The sequence below is a fragment of the Meriones unguiculatus genome, chromosome 3 (genome assembly GCF_030254825.1).
Source record: "Meriones unguiculatus strain TT.TT164.6M chromosome 3, Bangor_MerUng_6.1, whole genome shotgun sequence".
Classification (NCBI taxonomy): Eukaryota; Metazoa; Chordata; class Mammalia; order Rodentia; family Muridae; genus Meriones; species Meriones unguiculatus.
This window is the reverse complement of record NC_083351.1, coordinates 105,484,850-105,508,841: the sequence shown is the minus strand read 5'-3', so window position 1 is coordinate 105,508,841 and position 23,992 is coordinate 105,484,850. Positions and strand designations below refer to the sequence as shown.

At 45.2% G+C, this 23,992-nt stretch overlaps 1 protein-coding gene across 4 annotated transcripts in view; it reads left to right on the top strand.

The window, feature by feature from the left end:
• Myo10 (myosin X) overlaps positions 1 to 23,992 on the top strand; it is a 197,603-nt gene that overhangs the window by 148,646 nt on the left and 24,965 nt on the right. For 3 of the 4 annotated variants that reach the window (XM_021648702.2, XM_060380416.1, XM_060380417.1), the window contains 8 exons: positions 10,945 to 11,069; positions 11,251 to 11,365; positions 12,777 to 12,883; positions 14,253 to 14,480; positions 15,110 to 15,152; positions 15,712 to 16,587; positions 17,813 to 17,936; positions 20,594 to 20,837. In XM_021648702.2, the coding sequence (XP_021504377.1) occupies positions 10,945 to 11,069; positions 11,251 to 11,365; positions 12,777 to 12,883; positions 14,253 to 14,480; positions 15,110 to 15,152; positions 15,712 to 16,587; positions 17,813 to 17,936; positions 20,594 to 20,837 (1,862 nt within the window). Of the gene's footprint in view, positions 1 to 8,889; positions 9,176 to 10,944; positions 11,070 to 11,250; positions 11,366 to 12,776; positions 12,884 to 14,252; positions 14,481 to 15,109; positions 15,153 to 15,711; positions 16,588 to 17,812; positions 17,937 to 20,593; positions 20,838 to 23,992 lie in introns of those variants that run through there. The other variant, XM_060380415.1, reaches the window with a different exon arrangement.

Sequence of the window (23,992 nt, the reverse complement as noted above, 5' to 3'; positions counted from 1 at the left end):
TTGGAGTATCAATCTCAGAAAATACCCCTGAGCCCAGATATTTTGGTTCTGTTGCTCTACTTGTGGAGCTTCTGTACTTTCCAGGTTTTACTAACCACCTCTTCTTTCATATGATTCCCTGCACTCTGCCCGAGTCATAAAATTTGCAGGCAAATGGTAGGATCTAGAAAAGATCATCCTGTGTGAGGTATCCCAGGAGCAGAAAGACACACATGGTATATACTCACTTATAAGTGGATACTAGACCTATAAGATAGGGTAAACATACTAAAATCTGTACACCTAAAGAAGCTAAACAAGAAGGAGGACCCAGGGTAAGTGGATCAATCCCCACTTAGAAAAACAAAGGGGAAGACACTGGAAGAAGGAGAAAATAAGAAACACGACAGGAAGACACTGGAAGAAGGAGAAAATAAGAAACACGACAGGAGCCTACCACTGAGGGCCTCTGAAAGACTACCTAGCAGTGTATCAAAGCAGGTAGTTTTCTTGTTACTGCTGTCACGAATGCTGTCGCTGATAGGTTTGTGGCTGGGCTTTCTACTAGTAATGCTAGTTTTATCAGTAGTATTATCACCATTGCCATTTGTAAATGCAGACCAATCCAGGTCCTGGAACAGGGAAGGGTCCACTTGACCAGCAACCTACCGAGGGTGGCCGTGACACTCACATGGTGACACTTTACACTTGATCTTGCCCATTAAAGAGAGAGATCACTTTAGTCTAAGGGAAGGGCGGCAGGATCTGTCTGAAGCAGTAAATGACCTTGAAGCCTCTGGCTTCTCTGCCTTCATTGCTGTGTGGGCAGCCCCATCCACCCCTCCACCTCCAGGTAGTAGAGATGAGCAAATGACTGCTTATGTGTAAAGTATTTTAGAAGTTGCAAAATAGAATTTCTCAGAAGGTTGCCTCTCTGTGCCTTACACACTTCATCACCATGGCCTGATAATTCTCGTAGATTGGGAAAATGGTAGCGCAGAGCAGAAGAGGATTGGCCCTCATGCAGTGAAACTTGGAAGATGTGGCAGTGAGATGCAGAGGCAGTGTGGAAGGGACTGAGAACATGGAGGGTGGGGTAGGCGAGAAATAGCAGAGGTGACGACAAGGGAATTTGCTGGTCAAGAAGCAACTTCGACTATCTGTAATGCGGATAAAGTGCAGATGTACCTACCCTTGGATATGAGCGCAGCCATGGTCTTCATCACGTCCTTTGTTTTCCTTTTCCATCAAGACACCCCGCTCTGTGAGGCTCTGGAGGCTGTCCTTGGTGAGTGAGAAATTTCCATGAGCTGTAACCTGACTCCCATGGGCCGACTCCCAACTCACTGCCTGGAACACTTCCTGTCACCCCGTGGCTTTCTGTCCTCACCTAGAGGGCTTGCAGGTCTGAGGAGAAAAAATGAACTTCTGCGTCTTTCCCCAAAACTGTGAAAATCAGCCTGTATGCAACAGCAGTATGAAACTGCCTGCAGTGAGATGGCAGCCGTAAGTAGAGAAGCTTGAGGCTGGCTGAGCCAGCTTTGGCTTATTGTCTGTTCAGAGGCAGGAATAGCAAGATCAGGAAGACTGGATTCTTGCCTTGGTGACCTCGAGTTTCAGTGTAAACTAACTTACCCGTGGTGCATTTGAATAGAGTCTCTAACTCCTTAAATCTGAAGAAAGAGGATCAAAAGTTCAGGCTGGCTTGTGTGTGCAGTTGAGCGGGGTGGCATGCTGTCCGGCAGTTACAGTGAATTGTAGATGTAGTAAATATTATCCGTCCAGTGGTCTTGTCTCCATGCCCTCCGTACTCACTAAGAACCCTTGGATAGCTCTTCTTACTACCTAGGGTATATGTTCGGTATTTCTTAGGACCAGTTCTTCTAAGGTGGGCTATGTGTGTCTCTTGGCTGCAGACCCAATTGGATAGGTTAGTAAAGTTGGAAAAATTTGACAGAATGAAGGAACATAGAACCTGTCAGTTTTAGAAAAATGCCTACCAATGTGTGTGGAGATGGGTATAAAATTAAAAGCTCATTATTTGTATAAATTTATATATTTTTAACTTACGTATTTGAGTGTTCATCTGTGCACAGTGTGTATGCCTCGTTCCCTCAGAGGCCAGAAGAGGGAATTAGATCCTCTGTAACTGGACTTACAGACTGTTGTAAGCAGCTACGTGGGCCAGAATGAAATCTGGTTCCTCTGCATGAGTAGCCCGTGCTCTTGACATCTGCGCCATTTTTCCAGACCCTAAACTTGTATTTTATCCTATGCTAATGTAGGACTGCAGGGCAGAAGCTGGTGGGACTCTGGGATGCTTTGCTTGGCTGTCTATGGCCTCCCGTGCTCTAGAGGTCGCCTTGTTTCCCCGAGCCAGACCACTGTCACTTGCATTCTCAGCAGTTGGATTGCAGAAGCATCTAGGTTGGACCAACCAGGGCTGGCTTTCTATGCTTCCCCCAGAAGCTGGCTTCTCTTGTGGCTCATTTTAAATGAGGCTTTTCATAAATCTTTCAACTGATTAAAAATGCCATGTTTATACGACTCATAAAACTATCTCCAAGAGAGGAATAAATGATTCATTTTGGAAAAAAAATTATAAACCATTAGGAGCACACTTCATGGTTTGTCGGGTTATACTTGGCATAGTGTATTTATTTATTTTCATGAAGACACAACTATTAAAATAGGTTGTCGGGTGTGGGCATGTTCTGTGGCCTGTTGTGTGTCCTGTTTCAGTCATTCCACTGTCTGCTTATGCGTGCTCTTGGCCTGGTGTTGTCCTCCACACATGCCCTGGGAGAAATGAGAGATGCAAGTGGCACTAAACCACAGTGGACCAAAGAACTTGCAGCCCTTTGCCAGTTTTCTAATGTTAGGCTGGATGGGAAGGTTATTTTGGGGACCAGAATGTATTTGTGGAAGTGACTAGAATTCAATTTCCTGAATGCTTTCCTTGGTTCAGAAGGTGTGTGTGTGTGTGTGTGTGTGTGTGTGTATGTGTGTGTTGCCATTTGAACTGGTTCTGTAGTGTACCCCTGGGCTTCAAGATGCTCCAGCCCCAGTTTATGTTAATTTATTTATTTCTTAAACACATGTCCCATTGCAGCCCACACAGGCCTCCACCTCTCTCCCAAATGCTAGGTTACAAGAATGAGTCACCATGCCGGTGAAAACGGTGATTTTTTTTTTTTAATTGTATGTTGGACCAAATTAGTAAATGGGAGATTGGCCCCCAGCTCCTCAGTGCTAAAACCTTCTGGATAATGTATTTCCATAAGATTTTGCTACCAGGAATACTACAGAACAGCTTTTGCCTGGGCTTCATCTTCATTTCTTCCTCTCACAGATCTGTGCCTGTGGAGATGAACCCTTGCCTTTGCCACGTGTCCATAGTTAGAGAGGTTTGATGTATGCAAATCTGACCCACATGCAGCATTCATTTTCAAGAAGGCAAAAGTCGTCCTTGAAGTTGACTTTCCTTACTGCTCAGTTATTTTGTTTGTCTGGTGCCAAGGATTCAGCCCAGGTATAAACTTAAGCCCTGGCGCTGAGGTGAGCCTGAGTCTAATGGCTTAATCTGAATAAATCTCAGCTTGCCTTCAGCCAATTATTCAATGCTTCCTTTCAATTTTCTCATCCAGGGAATACAGTAATGTTACCCACCAAGATAGCAAAGTCTCTGTTAGGGTGTTGAGGGGGCAGTGGCTTACTCACTGAAGCCAGAGCAGGCATCCTTTACCTCCTGCCTGGACCTTCAGCAAGGATTTGGAATTCCTTCCTGAAAGGAAGGATTTGACATTGAAGTTGAATGGTGTGAAATTCCTTTTAAGATTATGGTGCTAGCTCAGTCGGGAGAATGCTTGCCTAGCAGACATGAAGCCGTGATTTTAAACCCCAGTACAACATACGGCAGGCATAGTGCTGTCCACTTACAATCTCAGAACTCAGGACTCGAGGCTGGAAGGTCAGTTCAAGGTCATTATAGGCCACACAGGAAGTTTGAGGCTAGGGGATACATGAGACTTCATCTCAAAAAAAAAAAAAATAAACTAATATAGTCATGATGGTAATTACAGTGAGTTACAGAGTCATCCATTTATGAATTTATAGTCAGATATAATGTGGCATCTCTTCTAGAGACAGTCATTTCCCCCCTTTCAAACCCAATGTTTTTACAACCCTGTAGCTTATGTTAAGTGTAGTGATGGACGACAGACTTCTGCATAGTGATGGTGCAGTAGCACAGCCAGTGGCATCTTTCAAAGTTGCAGTTATTGCTCAGTCCTTACTTAGATGTCCACCCCTCTCACTTTGTTGTGCAGTATTCTTCAATGTTCTATTCTCCTAGGGGACTTCATGGTGTGCAGAGATTTCGTCCTTGTCCTGGGGTCATAGGCACCCTGGTACCTTAGCATGTACAATTTGGGCTAGCACCCTGTGGTGGCCTGGATTCTTATGCCTGCACTTTTCCAGGCTTTCCTGTGGCTGGGTGTATTGTCTTCCTGATGCTCAGAAGCATCCTAATATCAAAGACCTGCAGGTAAGAGGCAGGAAAGGGGCCTAGGTCTGGAGGACAGCTGGTAAGGGGCCTGACATGCTATCATAAGGATATGAGCTCAGTTTCTAGAACCAACTCAGAAATCTGGGCATGGTGGCACACCCTTGTATTCCCAAGACTGCAAAAAAAAAAAAAAGCCCAGGAGGGTCACTGGGCTTCCCTGGCTAGACAGTCTACCTTAATCAGTATGGTGCAGGCCCCTATGAGAGGGCCTGTTGCCTGAGAAATGACAGCCCAGATGGTCCTGTGAACTGCACACACACACAGGGAGAACACAAGTAAATAGACAGATGATAGACAGACAGACAAATGAAAGGCCCGCAGATAATAAACTCAGTCAGCTTTCTTTGGTTTACTAAGTACAGGTGGAACCCCCCCCCCCCCTTGCCACAGGCAGGTGACACACTTCCTGTTGTTGTGTCATGTGCATGGCCCAAGGCTGGGTCACATCTTGGGGCAGTCAGATTTAGAAGGGTATGCACATCTGACTCTGTCTCCACTATGAAGCCTTTTGTGGATCTCTGCCCCTCCTTGCCAGGTCTGCTGCCCTTGTATTTAAATTTTCAGTGGCAAACCTTTGCCCATGATTTATTTAACTTGCTCTGTTCCCAGTTACCTGTTTCTGTCTGGGCATTTTGCCTTCTTATTTCATATTGAAGAAGAGGACTTTTTTCTTTCTTTTTTTTTTTTTTTTACATTTTCTAAGCGATGCTCTTTTTTTTCCTTCTGTATTTGACTGAATTCCTGAAGCATAAATTAAAACTGTGTTTTTATCTTGTCTCCAGTATGTCAGCCTTCTCTAGCCATCACCCCTGAGTCATTTTAAAAAGCTCAGTGCCTACTGGGCCTTTATTGTATTTTTTTTCCTACTTCCTCCATTGGTGGGGATCACACTTAGAGTCATCAGAAAGGTGTGAGGCAGGTGCTCACTGAACTACATTCCTGGCTTGTTCTCGTCTGTATTGTACTTTTTAGATAGGGTCTTACTATATAGCCAGAGCTGGTCCTATACCAAATTTCCCTGGCTCAGTTTCCTGATTACAGGCATACACTGTGATAACCAGCCTTTTATTCATAGTTATTTTACTTACATTTTGTTTGTCTTTTAGACAAGGTCATACCTGCTTGAAGCCCTTGCTGGCCTGGAACTCACGATGTAGATCAGGCTGACTTTGAACTTGCTTGATCCTCCTGCCGCAGTGTTGGCAGTAACTGTAACTATAGGCATGCTCCGTGGCCATCCAATTCAGGCACCACATGATTGACTTGTTGAAAATGTGTTTCTGTGGTTTTTGAATTATCTGCAGGTGTGCAGCTATGACCAAAGTCAGCATTTGGAACACAGCCACTATCTCAAAGAGAACCTCCCTTTCCGTCACCCCATGCCACCCTTGCTTTGTTGATCCCAGCTCCTTCATCAGTCCACTTTCTGTTTGTATATATTTTCCTCTTCTGAATATTTCAATAGAACTGAATTATAGAGTGCATGATCTTTTGTGATGGATTCTTTCACTTTACACAGCAGTTCTCAACCTGTGGGTCATCTAAGACCATCAAAAACCACAGATATTTACATTACAGTGTATTACAGTAGCAAAATTACACTTATGGAGTAACAATGAAAATAATTTTATGAGGGCTGGAGAGATGTCTCAGTAGCTAAGAGCATTGTCTGCTCTTCCAGAGGTCCTGAGTTCAATTCCCAGCAACCACATGGTGGGCTCACAACCATCTATACTGGAATCTAATGCCCTCTTCTGGCATGTAGCCATACATGCAGATAGAGCACTCATAATAAGTAAAATTAAAAAAAAAATTATGGTTGAGAGTCACCACAAGATGAGGAAGTGCATGAAAGAGCCTGAAGCACACTACCTATGGCTGTCCTGCAGTGTCTTCTCATCCACATACATGTACCTGCACAGTCATGAACACACACAAAGCTGTACTCTTCTGAAACATCTTTAGAGATATTCGCACACTGAAACTTTTTATGTTATTAATGCAGTCTGGTTATTTTTTTCCTCCTCCTTTTCTTCTCCACAGTCTCTCTGCACTCCCACCTGCATTTGCCTATATGTGTGTCTTGCCATGTAGTCATTCACAGGTGCAGCCAGCTTTTCATGAGGGGCTGTTGATTGCACATGACTCTTCTGTAACTTCCTTTTCAGTGAGCCAGGAATCAGTGGCTGGCTCTTTCCATCTTACTTGTTGAAGGTGCTGACACTCCTGGTGTGCTGGTATCAGGTGGCCCCTGTCCTTCCTGTGGTGGGTGGTGGCCTTGTTTTTAGTGTTTTCTTGCCAGCAAGGTTGTCCTTTCATAACAAATGTCTGGTTGTGCCCACACCCAGCTACTCCATTTAGACCCCATTCCATCTTGAATGGCATGGCCCTCTTCAGTCTCAGTTTCCTGCATCCCATTCTTGCCCTCTATGAAAGCCATGGCAGGCAGGTTCTTTCTTACTCTGCGGCTTTGTGCTGCTTCTCTCCATCAGAATAACCTTTCTTCTCCTTTAGCTCTTCGTGACTCTGAATTCAGGTTGCATGTGCTGCCTGTGACTCTTCAGCTTTTCTATCTCCCATTGTGTGTCTTTTTAAAACAGTATTTTCTTGTTCTCTTTCATAGACATGTATACAATGTATCTTAGTTATATCCCCTCCTCCCTTCTCCTACTTTGGTGTCATCTTTTTAAAAGCTGAGTCCAGTTGGTGTTGTCTGCATGCATGTAGGGGTTAGAGCCTGGCCAACCTACCAGGGATGACATACTAGAAGGAAGTTGACTCTCCTTTCCCAGGAGCTATCAACTGCCAGAAGCTTGTCATCTAGGGCAAGGCCTTATGAGCCCATCTGACATCTTGTTGGAATGCTGACTGGTTTGATCTGGCACAAGAACCAGCTGCCGGGAGACCATGGGTTTAATAAGCAGGCCATGTCCAGAAGACAGCATGTCTCAGCATTCTTCCCCATCCTGCGGCTCCAGCGATTCTTTCCTCCCCTTCCTCTGTGTTGTTCTCTGAGCCTTGGGAGGATGATGTGGCTGCCTCAGTTAGGGCTGAGCCCCCAACAGCTGTTGACCAGTTTTGAGTATATACTAACTACTACTCACTGCTAAAAGAAACTGCTCTGACCGACGCTGAGGGCAGCACTAATCGTTCTAGACAAATCTTTAGAAGGCAGTTCGACAACCTGAGCATTTAGGAAAACAGCAGTGTTAGGTAGCCCCCGACACCATCCTCCCAGGCCTATGATCCCAGCCTTAGACTTCAGCATTTTAACATCAGGCACGAATTCCTTCCTGGGGAACAGACCTCAAATCCAGTCAAAGTGGTTAGTTACCCCCATCACAGTAATGCCACTAGCGAACCAGTAGCTACATCTTGATGAGTACAACCATTCATTCTTGTCTTTCTGTTTGTATGTTAAATACGGTGTGATATTAGACTTTCTATTGTACATGTAGTTTCTGTGCGCACCTGTATATGTATGTGCATTCTCTGCTCCTGTTTGTGTGTATTTCACTGTTCCTCACTTCTTCTTTTTTTTCTCTTATCCATTTATGAAAGGGCATACTCACGGATGGAGGGAGTTCTCTTCTCCTATGTGTGCTTCTGGGATGAGATTCTGGTGCAAACACCTTTAGCCACTGAGCCACCTCAGTGTCCCATGAGCTGATTTTTGAGACAAGGCTCCCCACTTAACCTGTAGTTCCCTCTTTGGGCTAGACCGCTTGGCTAGTGAGTTCCTAAGATCTACCTGTCTATGTTGCCTAGCATTGGGGTCACAGAAGTGCCACTGTGTCCCGCTTTTATGTGAGCGCACATCTCCCCAACTTAGATCAGTGGTGATTTTTGACACACCTGATCCCTCCCAAACTTCAGCAACTCTGGAAACAAATGCACCCTCCACTTGTGAATCTTCCACAAGCACAAATCACAAAAATCTTGCACATAGTAGGTATTAATAACTATTCACTAAGCAATCTAGCCGAGGCTGTAATTGCCTGGGGTTAGGACTGTTCCTTCCAAAAATCTATTTGTCCCCATCTAAAGCTAGCTTTTTAGCTCTGCAGGCAGTCTTTGTTGGGGTGCAGTGCAGCCCCAGAGAACTGGTTACCAGTGAGGACTAGCAAGCATTAGGCAGGCTTTGAAAAGCAAAATGCTCCTTGTCCAGCCTCCAGCTGTGACATCTTTGAAAGTTAAATTCACCAGAAAAGGAAGTTGCCACTGAAAACTGAAGCACCAATGGCAAGCTGGGGTTGCCCCCTCGTGACCACCGTAGGCGGGTTGCCCGGGGCGACAATCGCCCTATAGATCCCCCTTCCCCTGGTTAAATTACTGGGAAGGAGTAGAAGCACAATGGCAGTGGGAGTCTGCAAAAAGCAACAGCTCCCAGCGTCCCTCACTCCCTTCCCGGGGCTGTATCAAATCCTAGAACCGCACCACACTAATTAGCCCGGAGTGGAAGGGGTTGTCATGGTGACCGGGCACTTTTTAAAGCACAGGAATGGTGTTCATTATTGTTCCAAGTCTTTAGCTGTGGGGAAAAGGTCAGGGTGGCAGTTGTCTTCCGTATGAAGTTTGGCCTGAGAGCCTAACAGAAGGCGGAATGTCCCTCGGAGACACAGGACGATGGTGAGTGTCCTATCGGGTTTGGAGGGGCGGCCCCTGGAGTCGTGTCCTTTAGAATGTTTTCATAACTTGGGTGCCAGGCTAAGGAATTACGTGGAGGAAGGAAGACGTGACAGGGCTAGAATGTGATGTGCGTCTGGCCCAGCGAGAGCAGGAGGAGGAGTGTTAAGAGTTCTCACTTGGCACCTCAGATCGTTGTGCCAGTTAAGTTTCTCTGCTTCCATAAATTTAACCAAAATTGAAGAAGTCTGATACTTTATTTGGTGTTCGCCTTGTAAATTCACTCTGTACTATTCCTTGTAGATAACTATTGCTCTGACTTTATTTTTAAGTCCCTAAAGCAAAAAGGTGCCTTAGACAAGTGCTTTCAGAGCAGCTACTACCTCACGGTCCCATTCTTTAAGCCAGAGGTACTAAAGTGTCATGGGTGATTTGCTTTTCATAGCCTTATGCTTGTCTTACTTTTTTAGGAGAGTTCAAATGCATAGACTAAAAATTCAAGTCACTGGTCTCTGGCTGCCTGCCCTAATTTGTTGGCTACACTCAGTTAGAATATTGCTAAGTAAAGACAGCCTGACCACAGTGTTTGTGTAAGACATTCTTGAGAGAGGTCTGCCTGCTGGAGATGAGGTGTGTGTGTGTGTGTGTTGTGTGTGTGTGTGTGTGTTAATTTTAGTTTTCGAAACTGCAGAATAATCTAGCATTAAGCCTACTTTTGTGTTCATGACTAATTGTGTTTTTTAAGGGTCAGAGAGGTAAGCCACTTTGTGTTTTTTGGACTTTTTCAACAGTATGGCTCTTTTTTTCATTCCTTTTATTATACTTCTATAGAATAACAGCATTCAAGTTAATTAAAGGGAATAGGGACCTGAATTAGAAGAATGAATCACCATCCAAAAAGCTGCAAGTGGGAAATGACCCACTTTGCTTTCCCCTGAAAAACTATTGTTCCAGCATCAGTGCCAGTTGGCAGCTGTGAGGACAGGAGAGCAGACTGTAGAGGAGGCGGCCTGGCTTCCGGACTCAGTCTGTGTGTCCTTGGGCTCACTTCTGGAGAAACTTGCAATAAGTGGGCTATCCGGCTGGAACAAACTCAGAATCTTCTTGTCTCTTTTATCCTCTGGCATTTCACAATACACTGAGAGAGAGAGAGAGTGTGTGTGTGTGTGTGTGTATGTATGTATGTATGTATGTGTGTCTCTGTGTGTGTGTCTGTGTGTGTGCGTGAATGCATGTGTTAGTGCATGTGTGTGAGTGGGTGTCATGTGTGTTCCTCCTTGATTACTATAGTTTTTAACTAGGAAAATAACTCTCGATATCCTAAGTTTAATAAACAGAGTGGGACATGGTAACACTGTAGACTTTTGAAAAAGGTTATTAAAATGACGACAGTCAACTTTGCAGTATTAATTGTAATGTGGTCAAGTATTTGAACATGGACACTGGTATTTTAAGGAATTGTTGGTATCTTTTACGATATGATAATGGTGTAGTGGTTACATTAAGCTGATATATGCTAAAATATTTACTAATGAGATTAAAATGGCAAAGGACATGAGGACAGTACATAGGCTGGTGGGCACAGCAGGATTGGCTGAAACTGGGGAACCTGGTGACGAATCCACAAGCATTCATTTTCAACTGTATGTTCTGGCTAGATTCTAAATTACTGTGTGCATATGCACATGCTCTCTAAAACACTAGTGAGGGCAGCCTCATTAGTGCTGTGTCATCTCACTGCACCCATGGTTATCCCATTGTTCATGGTTTAGATGCCAGACCAGTTTGATCAGGTGGTTGTGCTGAACCAGCTGCGCTACTCGGGGATGTTGGAGACGGTGAGGATTCGAAAAGCAGGATATGCAGTCCGAAGACCCTTTCAGGATTTTTACAAAAGGCAAGAGGGAGCTAAATGGGTTCTTTCTTTCCTCATTCTTGCCCTTTCCTTTTTTCTTCTTCCCTCTCTCTCTCCCTCCCTCCCTCCCTCCCTCCCTTCCTTCCTTCCTTTCTCTCTGTCTCTTCAAAAGGGAAGGGGCAGAGCAGATGGCAATGGTAACACCATGCATTCTCCGCCGCAGATACAAAGTGCTGATGCGGAACCTGGCTGTGCCGGAGGACATCCGAGGGAAGTGCACTGTGCTGCTGCAGCTCTACGATGCCTCTAACAGCGAGTGGCAGCTGGGGAAGACCAAGGTACAAATAGCCACCAAGCCTGCCGGGGAGACAGTGACACTCACAAGTGTCATTCTCAGACACTGCTAAGTGGTTGTTATTAACATCTTGATGGTTCATGTGGAGTGAGTGTGTGTAACTGACTGAATGTGACCCTAGTGTTGTAGCTCTACAAGCAACCCCCAACACCTCAGAAGTGAAACTCCAAAGCCAACTCTTGATTTGAATGCTAAGTGTGTGTCATCCCTGCTGCCACAGCAGCTATTATGTGGGAGACCCTCACACAGCCTGAAATCCTGCAGGTTGCCAAAGCCTCAGCCAAGAGTAAGAAAAAGTAAAACCCACATTTTTGCCATGCTGCTGTAGCAGAGGCCCCTAACCTCTTGTGCCAGGTGGAATGCTTTGCATGAAGAGCCCTCATGTCTTCACCTTTTCAAAACACAGGTAGTAATGCCAAGTACCAATATCAGGTGCAGCTCACTTGACCAGCGTAAATTAAGGAGTCCGTTAACCAAAATGAGCATGCAAGGATCTGTTGTTTATTTAATCCTGAACCGAAGCCCTTCTTTTCTAACTTCGAACTCAGTTACTAGAATTGTATGTGTGTGAGAGAATTAAACTCAGAACCTCATGCATACTGTATGCTAGCCACTCGTTCTAATCACATCCCCAGATCTCAGTTTCTTTCTCCTTACAAAAAAAAAGATGTATTTTAATTATGTTCTGGGTGGTGCATATGAGTGCAGGTGGCTGTGGAGGGCAGAAGAGGATGTGGGATCCCTGGACGTGGGAGATATAGGCACATGTGAGTCACTTGGTGTGAGCACGAGGAGTCACACTCAGGTCTCCTGGAAGAACAGGGAGTGTTCCTAATCACTGGCCATCTCTCCAGTGCCTGGAGCGGCCTTCTTGGTGTCAGTACTTCTTTGTGCGTAGAAAAGCTTAGCTTAACTCTGTAGGTTATTTCTTAGCAGCCATGGAGAGAAGGTAGGTTCCCACAAGACAGCAAAATTTTAATATTTTAGGACTTTCTTGGGTTCACTCCCTCTCTCTATCGTCAATGTCTGTGTCTCCTCTCACTCAGACTCGGCCCAGGTCCAGTGCTGGTCTGTGAGCTCGTGTGCCCTGGCCACAATGATGTAAGAATTTGATAGCCGCTTTATGCCTGTTGAGTGTAGTAATAACTGAAGACAAGGCAACTTTCTGTCTGTCCCTTTTTTTATTTTCTTGTCTGATGTTATAACATCAGGTACCATCTATGGCAGGTGGACTGTGTAAAATGCATTCGCTGGCTTAAAAAGCCTTCTTGTGGGAGTTAGCAACAGACATCCAGTAGAGAGGAATAGATGCTGACCCTAAAAGACAGGCCTGACTTTGAGGTGCCTTTCTTCACAACCATGTTCTTTTCTTGACACGTCTCTCTCCTGGCCAGGTCTTTCTTCGGGAATCCTTGGAGCAGAAACTGGAGAAAAAGCGGGAAGAGGAGATCAACCATGCAGCCATGGTGATCCGAGCTCACATCTTTGGCTACCTGGCACGGTAAGAACCACACCTTGGGGAAGGGCATGAAGCTCTCGAAGGGCTGTGACCCCTGGTGGGGTGGTTTGTGGGAGTGGAGAGGTACCCAAGGTCATATATCTTTAAGTGACCGAGGCAATAACCCCGTAAGCCTGACCTGCACAGAGCGCGGAAAATCACTTCTCAGTGAGCTGCTGCTGCTCACTCAGATGTCTCAGAGACACTGGCGCTATAGACCTGGCTCCGCTGCATCTCCTGAAGCCTCTGGAGTTTGGCTCAGTCCTGTGCCATGGCTACCCAAGTGTGTCCTTCGTCTGAAACACTTAGGTTCACAAGCATTTCAGATTCGGGAATTTTTCATATTAGAACATCTTATTCACCTGGCCTCTGCTGATTGGCAGTCAGAAATTTAAAAAATAACCCAGGATCTGAGTTTGTTTGTTTTTTTTTTTCCTGTGCTGAATATTGATTCTATCTTTCCCCCATACTTGTTCATACATGCTAAGCATACATTCTGCCTGTGAGCTACGTTCCTTAGAATCTAAAAATCTCTTGATTTCATTTGATGTGTATGCATGTTTTGCCTGCATATATGTCCTTGTACCATGCGCCTGCAGATGGTTGTGAACTGCTGTGTGGGTGCTGGGAATTGAATCCTAGTCCTCTGGAGAGCAGCCTGTGCTCTTAACTGCTGAGCCACTTCTCCAGCTCTAGAATCTGAAAATGTCTGAGCATCATATCAGCATTCAGGAAAGTGCAGATTTGAAGTTTGGGGATGAAGAACTCTCAACTTGTATCACATAACCTAAAGACCCATTCCCCAGTTGCTTACAAAACAGTACTGCATCTTTCATGCTTGTTTAGTTTGTTGTTCCTGGCTGGCCTGGAACTCTCAATGTAGGTCAAGTTGGCCGCAAATTCAGAGGTATGTCTGTCTCTGCCTCCCAAGTACTGACATTAAAAACATGTGCTGCCACTTCTGACTCATGGTCATTTGGCTGGGTGTATTCTGCAGGCTACATGAGACACTAGGTATTCCATTTTCGGAAGCATGGAGCTGTCCTGATACAGTAGCATTTTGTTTTCTTGCTTTCGTTTCAACAGTAGACTATATTAGATCCTCTTTTTCTGTGTTTACCCAGCTTGTGCCAGACTTCCCAAATCAGTATTAGGGTTGCTTATTTATTTAGCCAAGATAATGACAGGTCTCTGACTTTCTTTTGTTTGTTATTATTCTTTTTTTTTTTTCTCTCCCAATTTCCTTCTCTGACTGCCAATCTCCATAATGAGAGATGGGTCCAAATCTGGGTCCTCTCCTTTTGTCTTGTAGTCATAAATTCATTTGAATAGCTCACAGGTTCCTTGTCTCGGCGGCCACCCTCTTTTACAGAAAACAGTATAGAAAGGTTCTTTGTGGTGTGGTGACGATACAGAAGAATTACAGAGCTTTCCTGATGAGGAAGAGATTTCTGCACCTGAAAAAGGCAGCCATCGTGTTCCAAAAGCAGCTCAGAGGACAGCTGGCCCGCAGGGTTTACAGGCAGCTGCTGGCTGAGAAACGGGAGCTGGAGGAAAGGAAGAGGCAGGAGGAAGAAAAGAAGAGAGAGGAAGAAGAAAGGTACGTGCTTTGCTTGGTGAAACATATGGGTTCACTGGGGGTGTTACCCTTGCTGGCCTGTCAGCAATTTCCAAAGGACCCAGAGAACTCATCACGAAGCAGTAGTCCTCAGCAGGTGCAATATCATATTCCATGGCAGCACAGACATCCCAGTTCTGTGCATATTTCTCTTTGCACACGGTATAAGTACACCACCCCGTCCTTCCTCGTCGAGTGCGTGCTTGTGTGGGTGTGGAGGCCAGATATTTGAGTCCCATAGCCTCCTCAGTTGCTCTCTACTATCCTGCTGAACCTGGAGCTTACTGATTTGGACAGGGTGACTGACCAGCGACCTCCATGGTGCCACTTGTTTCTGCTTTTCTGCATTGGAATTACAGACGTATTCCACTATGCTTTGGCTCTGTGCCTGGGTGCGGAGGGTCTGAACTCAGGACTTCACGCTTACAAAACAAGCACATCTTCTCAACTCCTTTCCTGGTTTTCAACTGGCAAAGAGCTTCATTGGGCCGAGCACATAGCTCAGTAATGGAGTATTTGCCTAGCCCCAGCACTGCTCAAAAATGAGACCTACTGAAAAGTCATTTCAGAGCTGCTGATTTTCACCAGCTGTTTTTCTTTTCTGTTTTTAGAGAGAGAGCACAGAGAGAAGCTGACCTCCTCCGCGCCCAGCAGGTAAGGAAGGCTGTGACATTTGGGGCTCTTGATGTGTTCCCTTCCTGCTTCAAACCTTGACACTGGGATTTGGAATGGAAATCAAGTAGGAGAGAGTGGAAGAACAGGCTGAAGAGATGTTGTGGTACACTTTCTCGCCCATCACAGTGGTGCAGAGCTTAGAGAGTGCCTTGACACTTCAGTATGGGTCATAGTGTGACTTCTCTGTGGTAAGGCCCCCGTTAGCATCCTAGTGATGCCATTATGGTCTGCACCATCGCTAAGGCTTGGTTTCTCCCAGGCCTTTTCTTGACCAGGTGGTAACCTCACTGTGTCCATACACCACAGTTCTTTCTTGATATTTATTTCCTGGTATCTTGTCTCCCACTCTCTTCTTTTATAAGGAGGCCATTCAGATTGGATGCAGGATCAGTTCACTGACCTCACCTCATTTAACTTAACCACACAATTAAAAGCCCTGTGTCTAACCACAGCCATGTTCTGAGGATTTCAGGGTGGGGCCACAATTCAATGAGTAAAAAAGGAGAGAAGTGCTTATTCTAAAACCCCTTGTGCCCAGGAGGAAGAAGCAAGGAGGCAGCAGGAACTTGAAGCCTTGCAGAAGAGCCAGAGGGAAGCGGACCTGACCCGGGAGCTGGAGAAACAGAGGGAGAACAAGCAGGTGGAGGAGATACTGCGGCTGGAGAAGGAGATCGAGGATCTGCAGCGCATGAAGGAGCGCCAGGAGCTGTCGCTGACCGAGGCCTCACTGCAGAAGCTGCAGCAGCTTCGGGATGAGGAGCTGCGCAGGCTGGAGGACGAGGCCTGTCGCGCCGCGCAGGAGTTCCTGGAGTCCCTCAACTTCGACGAGATCGACGAGTGCGTCCGCAACATCGAGCGCTCCCTGTCGGTTGGGAGCGAGGTTTCCGGTGAGCTTGCTGAGGGTGCCGGTGCGGAGAAGCCGAACTTCAACTTCAGCCAGCCCTACCCCGAGGAGGAGGTGGACGAGGGCTTCGAGGCTGATGACGATGCCTTCAAGGACTCACCCAACCCCAGTGAGCATGGCCACTCTGACCAGCGGACAAGCGGCATCCGGACCAGCGATGACTCCTCTGAGGATGACCCTTACATGAACTACACAGTGGTGCCCACCAGCCCCAGTGCTGACAGTACAGTGCTGCTGGCCCCATCTGTGCAGGACTCTGCCAGCCTGCACAACTCCTCCAGCGGGGAGTCTACCTACTGCATGCCCCAGAACAACGGAGACCTGCCCTCCCCCGATGGCGACTACGACTATGACCAGGACGATTATGAGGATGGTGCCATCACCTCAGGCAGCAGCGTGACTTTCTCCAACTCCTGCGGGAGCCAGTGGTCCCCAGACTACAGGTACTCAGTGGGAACCTACAACAGTTCCGGAGCGTACCGGTTCAGCTCAGAAGGAGCGCAGTCCTCTGTGAGTATCTGCCTCTTTTGTCCCTACAAGTGGAAGTGCTCTACCATCTACCACACTGCTGCATCGTCAGTAGCATTAAGGCAGACCCCTAAAGATTTCAGTCAGGTCCGTCAAGATACTCTTACCCTTTCTCTTTCGAAAGGCCAGTTAAACCAGTGAAAATGGGGTTTGGCGCAAAGCCCAGAACTGACCCTTCATCCAAGCTATGAGAAAATTGCTTTTTGTGTATTTCTCTGTGTGTGTTTGTGTGTGTGTGTGTGTGTGTGTGTGTGTGTGTGTGTGGACATGTGTAGAACCCAGAGGAAAACCTTTCCTCTGGTGCTATCCACCATTTTGTGTGTGTGTATGGCGATCTCATTAGCCTGGAACTCACCAAGTAGGCTATAGTGGGCTATGCCTAGGTACTCACCTATCTCCACCTTGCCAGTGCTGAGATAACCAGTCCTTAGGGGCTACCACGCCCAGCTGTTTCTGCATAAACTTTGGGAATGCACTCAGGTCCCCGTATCTATACTTTACTAGCAGAACTATCTGACAAGCTGCATACTGGCATATTGGATGGATCAGATTAGGCACATTCATGATGGTATGGTCACAGGCCCAATTGGCATTTTCAATGAGGCTCAGCTTAGCTATTCTGCCTACATTTGTGTCTGCAGACAAGAGGGCACCAGATCCCATTATAGATGGTTATAAGTCACCATGTGGTTGCTAGGAATTGAACTCAGGACCTCTGGAAGAACAGCCAGTGCTTTTAACCTCTCAGACATTTCTCCAGCCCTCTTATAACCTTGATAAGGGAGGAATCTGTAGGGTGTAAATATGTCCTTTTCTTAAAGTTTTCTTATGCGTTTTTAATGTTTGTTTGTTTGTTTGTTTCAGATTAAATGTTGTCTTTCTCAAACGTGGCATTTGGCATAGCAACTTAATGAAGCAACTCTATCATGCCTCGATTAAAGCAACAACCTTAAACATTGTTCTTTTTAGCATGGAGCCTTTGGGTTAGGTTCAGTTTGCATTGTAGGTGTCAGGTCAGCTCATTACTTGACCCAGTGTTTGAGTATTTTGTAATTCTGAATTCCCTGGATGTTAACTGTAATGTCCTAAATCAGGGGCTCTCCTCAGCTACGCCGAGTTGTTGATGGTTAACCCATGTTGGGTGTTTTCATTGCTGCTTCTCACCTTCTGCTTACCATTGTCTCGCCTTCTCTGTCTCCCTATCCAGTTTGAAGACAGCGAAGAGGACTTTGACTCAAGATTTGATACAGATGATGAGCTCTCCTACCGGCGAGACTCCGTGTATAGCTGTGTCACACTGCCTTACTTCCACAGTTTTCTGTACATGAAAGGTACTGCCTAGGTTGGGATAAAGCTATAGAAAAGCATTCAGCCCACCCACCTGCCACTTAGGAGAATGAAGAACACTGGGTCATGTTCGAGCCATCTGGCTGCTATTGCCATAATGAATGTGACTTTAACTCCCCTGAATTGGTGCCAGGAGATAGGGAGAGCAAAGAGTCTCTAAACTCCCAGCGTCCATTTTTAGTCTCACTCTTCACCTGCTCTATATCCCCTCTTTACCACTCATTTATACATACTTGCAATCAAATGTGAGTAAGGTCACTGCTGAAAGTCTTTAGGACCCATTCTCATAACTCCATCCCCATTCCACCTCCACATACACAAGACCTGGAAGGATGTATTGAACACTGTGGGGACACAGTCTGTGAAACTGCTCATCACACCTACTTTGTGATGAGACTTCTCAAACGTGCTGGACTTAAATAGTAAGTATTAAAAACCTTAAGGCACCTGTCATTTAGGAATTGTTTTAATTATGGCCTCATGCTTGCCTTTGGATATTTGGTCCTGGATCCTCTCTCGGGGTCCAGCATAATGAGAAATTCATCATCACCAGGATTTTCTGGCAGGTTTCTATAGATGGAGGGCCCTAGACTCAGGGCAGAGAAAGGTCTATAGCATGGGAACTGGGCAAGATAACAGAAACACTCATCAATAGGTGCCATCATTGATTCTACAAGCCTTTTTTCTGTTCCTGATTTCTCCATCAATGAGTAATTTATTTCCAGCCCTTCTTTTCACTTTTCCACTCACACATGCATTCACAAGTGTGTGTGTGTGTGTGTGTGTGTGTGTGTGTGTATGTATGTATGTCTGCTTGCCTGCCTGCCTGCCCTCTCTTCTAAAACACTAGTCTAACGACCATGCAGTTTTCATTGTGAGCAAACATTTACCAATTTACAATTAGGTTTAGTTTAGGGAAGACTTTTCTGTTGTCTGGTGTCACATTTGGAAATACAAATGCTGGGGAATTCTTAACGAAAACACTTGATACTCAGGCAAATACTCGACCAAGCAGGAAAATCTCAAGAACATGGCCGCCTGCATAAGACCTGAACAAGGTTGACAGCAATAGACACAGAAAGGGGAATTCTCATAGGAGCCGAATCCTAGACAAAGAACTATAGGAAACTAAAGAATGCCAACAGCAGAAGAACCATTTTTCTCCACGGGAGAGCCTCCCTGTTGGTTATCCAACACCAAGAGGTCATCCTGAAATCATATACATAACATACATATATACATACGTTCAGAAAAGAAGAGCCACAGAAAGGCCGCTACAGCAACTGTTGGCACATTAACTAAGATTTATCACTGCAGCACACCAGAACAACCTTGTGCTACAGTTTTCCTCTGGGCCTGTTTTGAAAGATGAAGATTAAAGTCACAAATCAAAACAATCCTAATGTTTTACTGTGAGAGTCCTTGGCAGATTTGCTGTGGGGAAACAGCTCTGTCTTGACTTCATCATGAAAGGTCTCAGCCAGTTGAGTGGAGAACTTTGGAGTTCTAAAGAGGGAGATTGTCTGGTTATTTTAATGAGGGAGGTACTGTCTCGCTTGTCCATTCTCTCCAGGAAAAGGTCTATTAGATTTGTTTTCTGACCTGTAAAAGGAATGCATTGGGCTTTAAGTCTCCATGTTTAGGTATCTTGATTTTGTTACTGCTTGATCATAATAAAGTAATAGCATGAGCAGTTCTGTAGTGAGCTGTAGAAGTAGATTATGCTTGCCCATATACAGTCTTAAAAGATTTCTCAGTGAGCGTAGTAAGATATCCCTGGTACGCATGTGGAAATTTGGCTACCAAGGTCAGTATATACGCTTCTCTCATTATCTCAGTTAACAAACATTTTCTGCATGTACCCGCCATGAACCTGTTATCCCCGCGACTCATAAGGCTGAAGTGTGAGGGCAGCCTTGACATCTTAATACCAAAACCCTGTCTCAAAATAAAGTTTAAAAATGGAATGGGGTGGGAAATACAAGCTTGCTCAGCATGCATGAGTCCCTGGTTTCAGTCCTCAATAGCATAAATCAAGAACAGAAGAAAGGAGGGCAGGGGCTAGCTTTAATTCCACCTGCACTTTCTCCACTCTGCAGTCTGACGCATGCCGCTACGCACTCCCACTTTGTTGCTATCAGCCTTTTGCCTTTTATCTAAAATCCACTTTCATTTGACAGTGTTTTCCTATGAAAAGATGTATTTACCCAAAACACAGCATTTTCTTCTTCTCTGGAGGTGAGACTTCAACACTAATTCTAGAACCATGGACAATGCTTGTTCTGACACCTGCTACATAAGGGAAGCACATGAACCTTGACACCATAGTTCACTACCATGGGGCACTTGGAGGCAACCATGGGCCATACATGTAGTGAAGGCTCTTACTCACGGCTCAGTCAGTGACAGCCTCCATGTGAGGTGCCCAGGGAGGTTTCTCTGCTAACTGAGGAGGAGCCATTTTTGTGTATCAGGGAGGAACATTCTTGGATGGCAAAGCACCCAGCATAAGCCCCTCCCCCACGCCAGAAGTCGTGAGTGTGTGTTGGCTGAGGCAAGGCTCAAAACGGGCTGTGGACTCTCTCACTTGCTTTGACTGACCTCATAACCCTTTCTCTCTACCCCTCCTTGGGGGAGACAGGTGGCCTGATGAACTCCTGGAAGCGCCGCTGGTGCGTCCTCAAGGACGAGACCTTCCTGTGGTTCCGATCCAAGCAGGAAGCCCTCAAGCAAGGCTGGCTGCACAAGAAAGGTGGTGGCTCCTCCACGCTGTCCAGGAGGAACTGGAAGAAGCGCTGGTTTGTCCTTCGCCAATCCAAGCTGATGTACTTTGAAAACGACAGTGAGGAGAAGCTCAAGGGCACCGTGGAAGTGCGGACAGCCAAGTAGGTCCCCGCAGCCCAGCTGCCCGATGGTGCGGATGGGTGCACTTTATTTGTTTGTTTTTGAAAGTGTGTGTGTATGTGTTTGTGTGTACATGTGTGTATGTGGGAGCCAGATATCAATGTAGGGTGCCATTCTCAGAAACTGCCTTTTACAGATAGTCTGTCACTGGGGCCAGGAGCTTGCCAAGTAGGTTAGGCTGGCTGGCCAACAAGCCCTGGGGATCCTTCTGCCTCCGCCTCCCCAGTGCTGAGATTGCTAGTATGCGCCAACACACTCAGCTTTTTCTCCCTTCCCCTGACAACCAACAAAGAAAAGGAACAGAGTGATGGTACAGACACAGATGACAGCAGGTCATGTGAGGCAGTCTTCTATGGGACCTAAAGGAATATAGGAATATATATATATATATATATATATATATATATATATATATATATATTTGGAGATATAATATGAGCAGCTCTCTATTTTGAGTGACAGATTTTAGTTATGTAACCTTTAATGTATGTGTTATTGTAAAATAAATGAAATGATGAGGGTTGAGCTATATATTATTATTAGCCCTAAGATTATCACAGTGGTATTATTTAACCTGCTATCACAGATAATAAGACACAACCACCTGTTAGATTTGTAATTGCCTTATTTACCTTAGGCCAGGCAGATATTTCACGTACACTGACTCAAAATTGTCACCATCCATCTCCCAGCCCCCATCCAATGCCATCCACCGTAATCCTCCTCAGCTGGACTACTGTCCATCCATAATCCAATGGTACTTCTTATATTCTCCGTCTGGGCCTTTTTCTGCCATTATTGGAGTCCTTCCTCAGCGCACATGGTGTTTTCTCCAGACTAACCCATCCTGGCATCTTCCTCCTTCCTTTCTTCCTGTGCATCTGTTTTTTGTTATTCTCTCTTAAACTCCCAAAGCCAGGGAACCTTAGCCACACCTAGCCCCCATTCTTCCCTCCCCTGTTTAAATAGCCAATCAGGTATAATGACTTAGGCGGGTTTACACAGAGGGCCAGTACCTAGCATCACACCAACCTCCAGCATGGCCAGTTATGTATAGGCATAAGGTGGTAAATGGGATATTCTCCCTAAATACAGGACTCAGTTTGCATGACTGTACATGGACCCCAAATTACTTCCAGCCCCATGGGCTCTTTTTCACTTCACCTAGCTGTAACTGGAGTATGGTTGACAAGAAACTGTACACATTTGTCGGTAGCTAAGGGCAGGAGAAATTTATTCCAATGTGTAGAGTATGGTGTGCCTGTGGGTAAAGGCAGGTAGAGCTCCTGAGTTGCCAACAGGTTGCAGAATGTATTGTAAGGAGAGGGTATGTGTGCATTGTACAAGCTGGGTTTAGACTACACAGATGCTCAAATCATACCCAGATTCTTCACGTGGGCTTAGGGTCTTGAACCTAGGCCCTTGAGCTTGCATAGCACCTATTTTACAGACTGAACTTTCTCACCACCCCATGAGTTCTCTGCAACAGTAGACTAGCATAGGTACTCAGTCTTAACAATTCACTTAGGTAAGTTAAATTGTGAATGAACTGGGAAACAAGACCTAATCTCAAGGCCATTTTTTATTTTACTTTATTTTATTTTTTGTGGTTGCAAGTACACTCAGTTGTTGATTTTCATTTGGAAGATAGGCCTTTGGACATACACACACTGGAAAGGTAATGATGCGCATGCAGACGAGGTTGTCTTGAATGAAGCCGGCTACAATGCACACCCCTAAACTCAGCCCTGGGAAGGCTTAGGTAGGAAAACTGAGTTGGAGACCAACCTGGGCTACTTGAGAGTTTGGGAGCAGCCTGACCTTTATGGTGAGCCCCTATCTCAATAAACTGGGAAAAAATTCAGATGTGAATGTGGGGTACTTGGTAGAGAGCTCTCCTGTGGAGTCAGCCTGTTTCTTCCTGTCTCTGGCTGCCATCCAACAAGCTAAAGGAAGAGCTGATTGACAGGTGTTTTGAAATGAATCATTATCTTCTAGCTGTGATGTTAGCACTAACTCCCACAATTCCCCCACAGTGGAAAAACAGGGCTAGGATTTGAATTTCACACAACCTTCTTTCCTGACAGCAATCCCTTTTAGAACCAAGGCTTTGGACTATCAAGGGACTACTGTTTTTGTTAAAATTTAATGTTTTTAGAAAATTGTTGGGGTTGGGGGCAGCTGTTTTTCTTGGAAAAATTAGATACTAAACATAAAAAATACAATTGTTTGGGAATAACTTGTACCTGTACTGCTTAAAACTGGGAAACCACAAATATTTGGAAAAGTGGCAAAATGAGCTTTGAGAGAACAAATTAACCCTGAAAGCCATAAACCTTGAAAATGGAGGGTTGTTTCTCATGAGCCAGCATCAGCACTTAAGAAAATTACTTTGGGAATGTAGAAAGTAAAATGAGGAAAAACTTTTATGTATTTTAGGACCATTAATAAAGAACAGACAGGAAACTTTAGGGTCTTTCCAGGCTGTCCTGTAGGAGTTCATTATGAGCAAGATTAGACTTGGGGCAATTTGGGTCTGTAGTGTTCACAGCTTGACTCTCCACCTATGCTCAAGGGACACCAGTGACCTGTTCTCTGACCAAGTGCATTTTGCTGAAGCAAGTCACTGGCATCATTTCTTGTGAATATGTTAGTTTGCTCTTAAGATTCTTTTGGGAACATAATCCATGGCATTGGTGGTCCAGGCATGGTCCACGTTTCCCACAGCTGCCTCTGGGAGGAGTGGTCAAGATTGTATAGGTTCTTTTTTTGTTTGTTTGTTTTGTTTTTTAGTCATGATCCAGTAAGATGTGTACAATGTGAATGTTATATAAATATTTGTATTAATTAAGGGAACATTGATAAATCCTACTTGTGTTCAGTGTGGGAATAGTTTTCTGAATATTTTCAACCTGATGCTGACTGTGCTCATCTATTACCTAAGGTATTCTATAAAGAAAACATTTCCTGAATAGGAAATGATAATCCTGAGCTACTCTTCATACAGGATAGTCAAGCTAAATGCTTACCTTTCCTTTCATCCTCCAGTTTCCAGGAAAATGAGTAGGTTCCTATCGTCCAGCAGTGACGACTTTACTGTTTTTGTTTTTCTAAGAATCATTACAAGCTTCTGGAT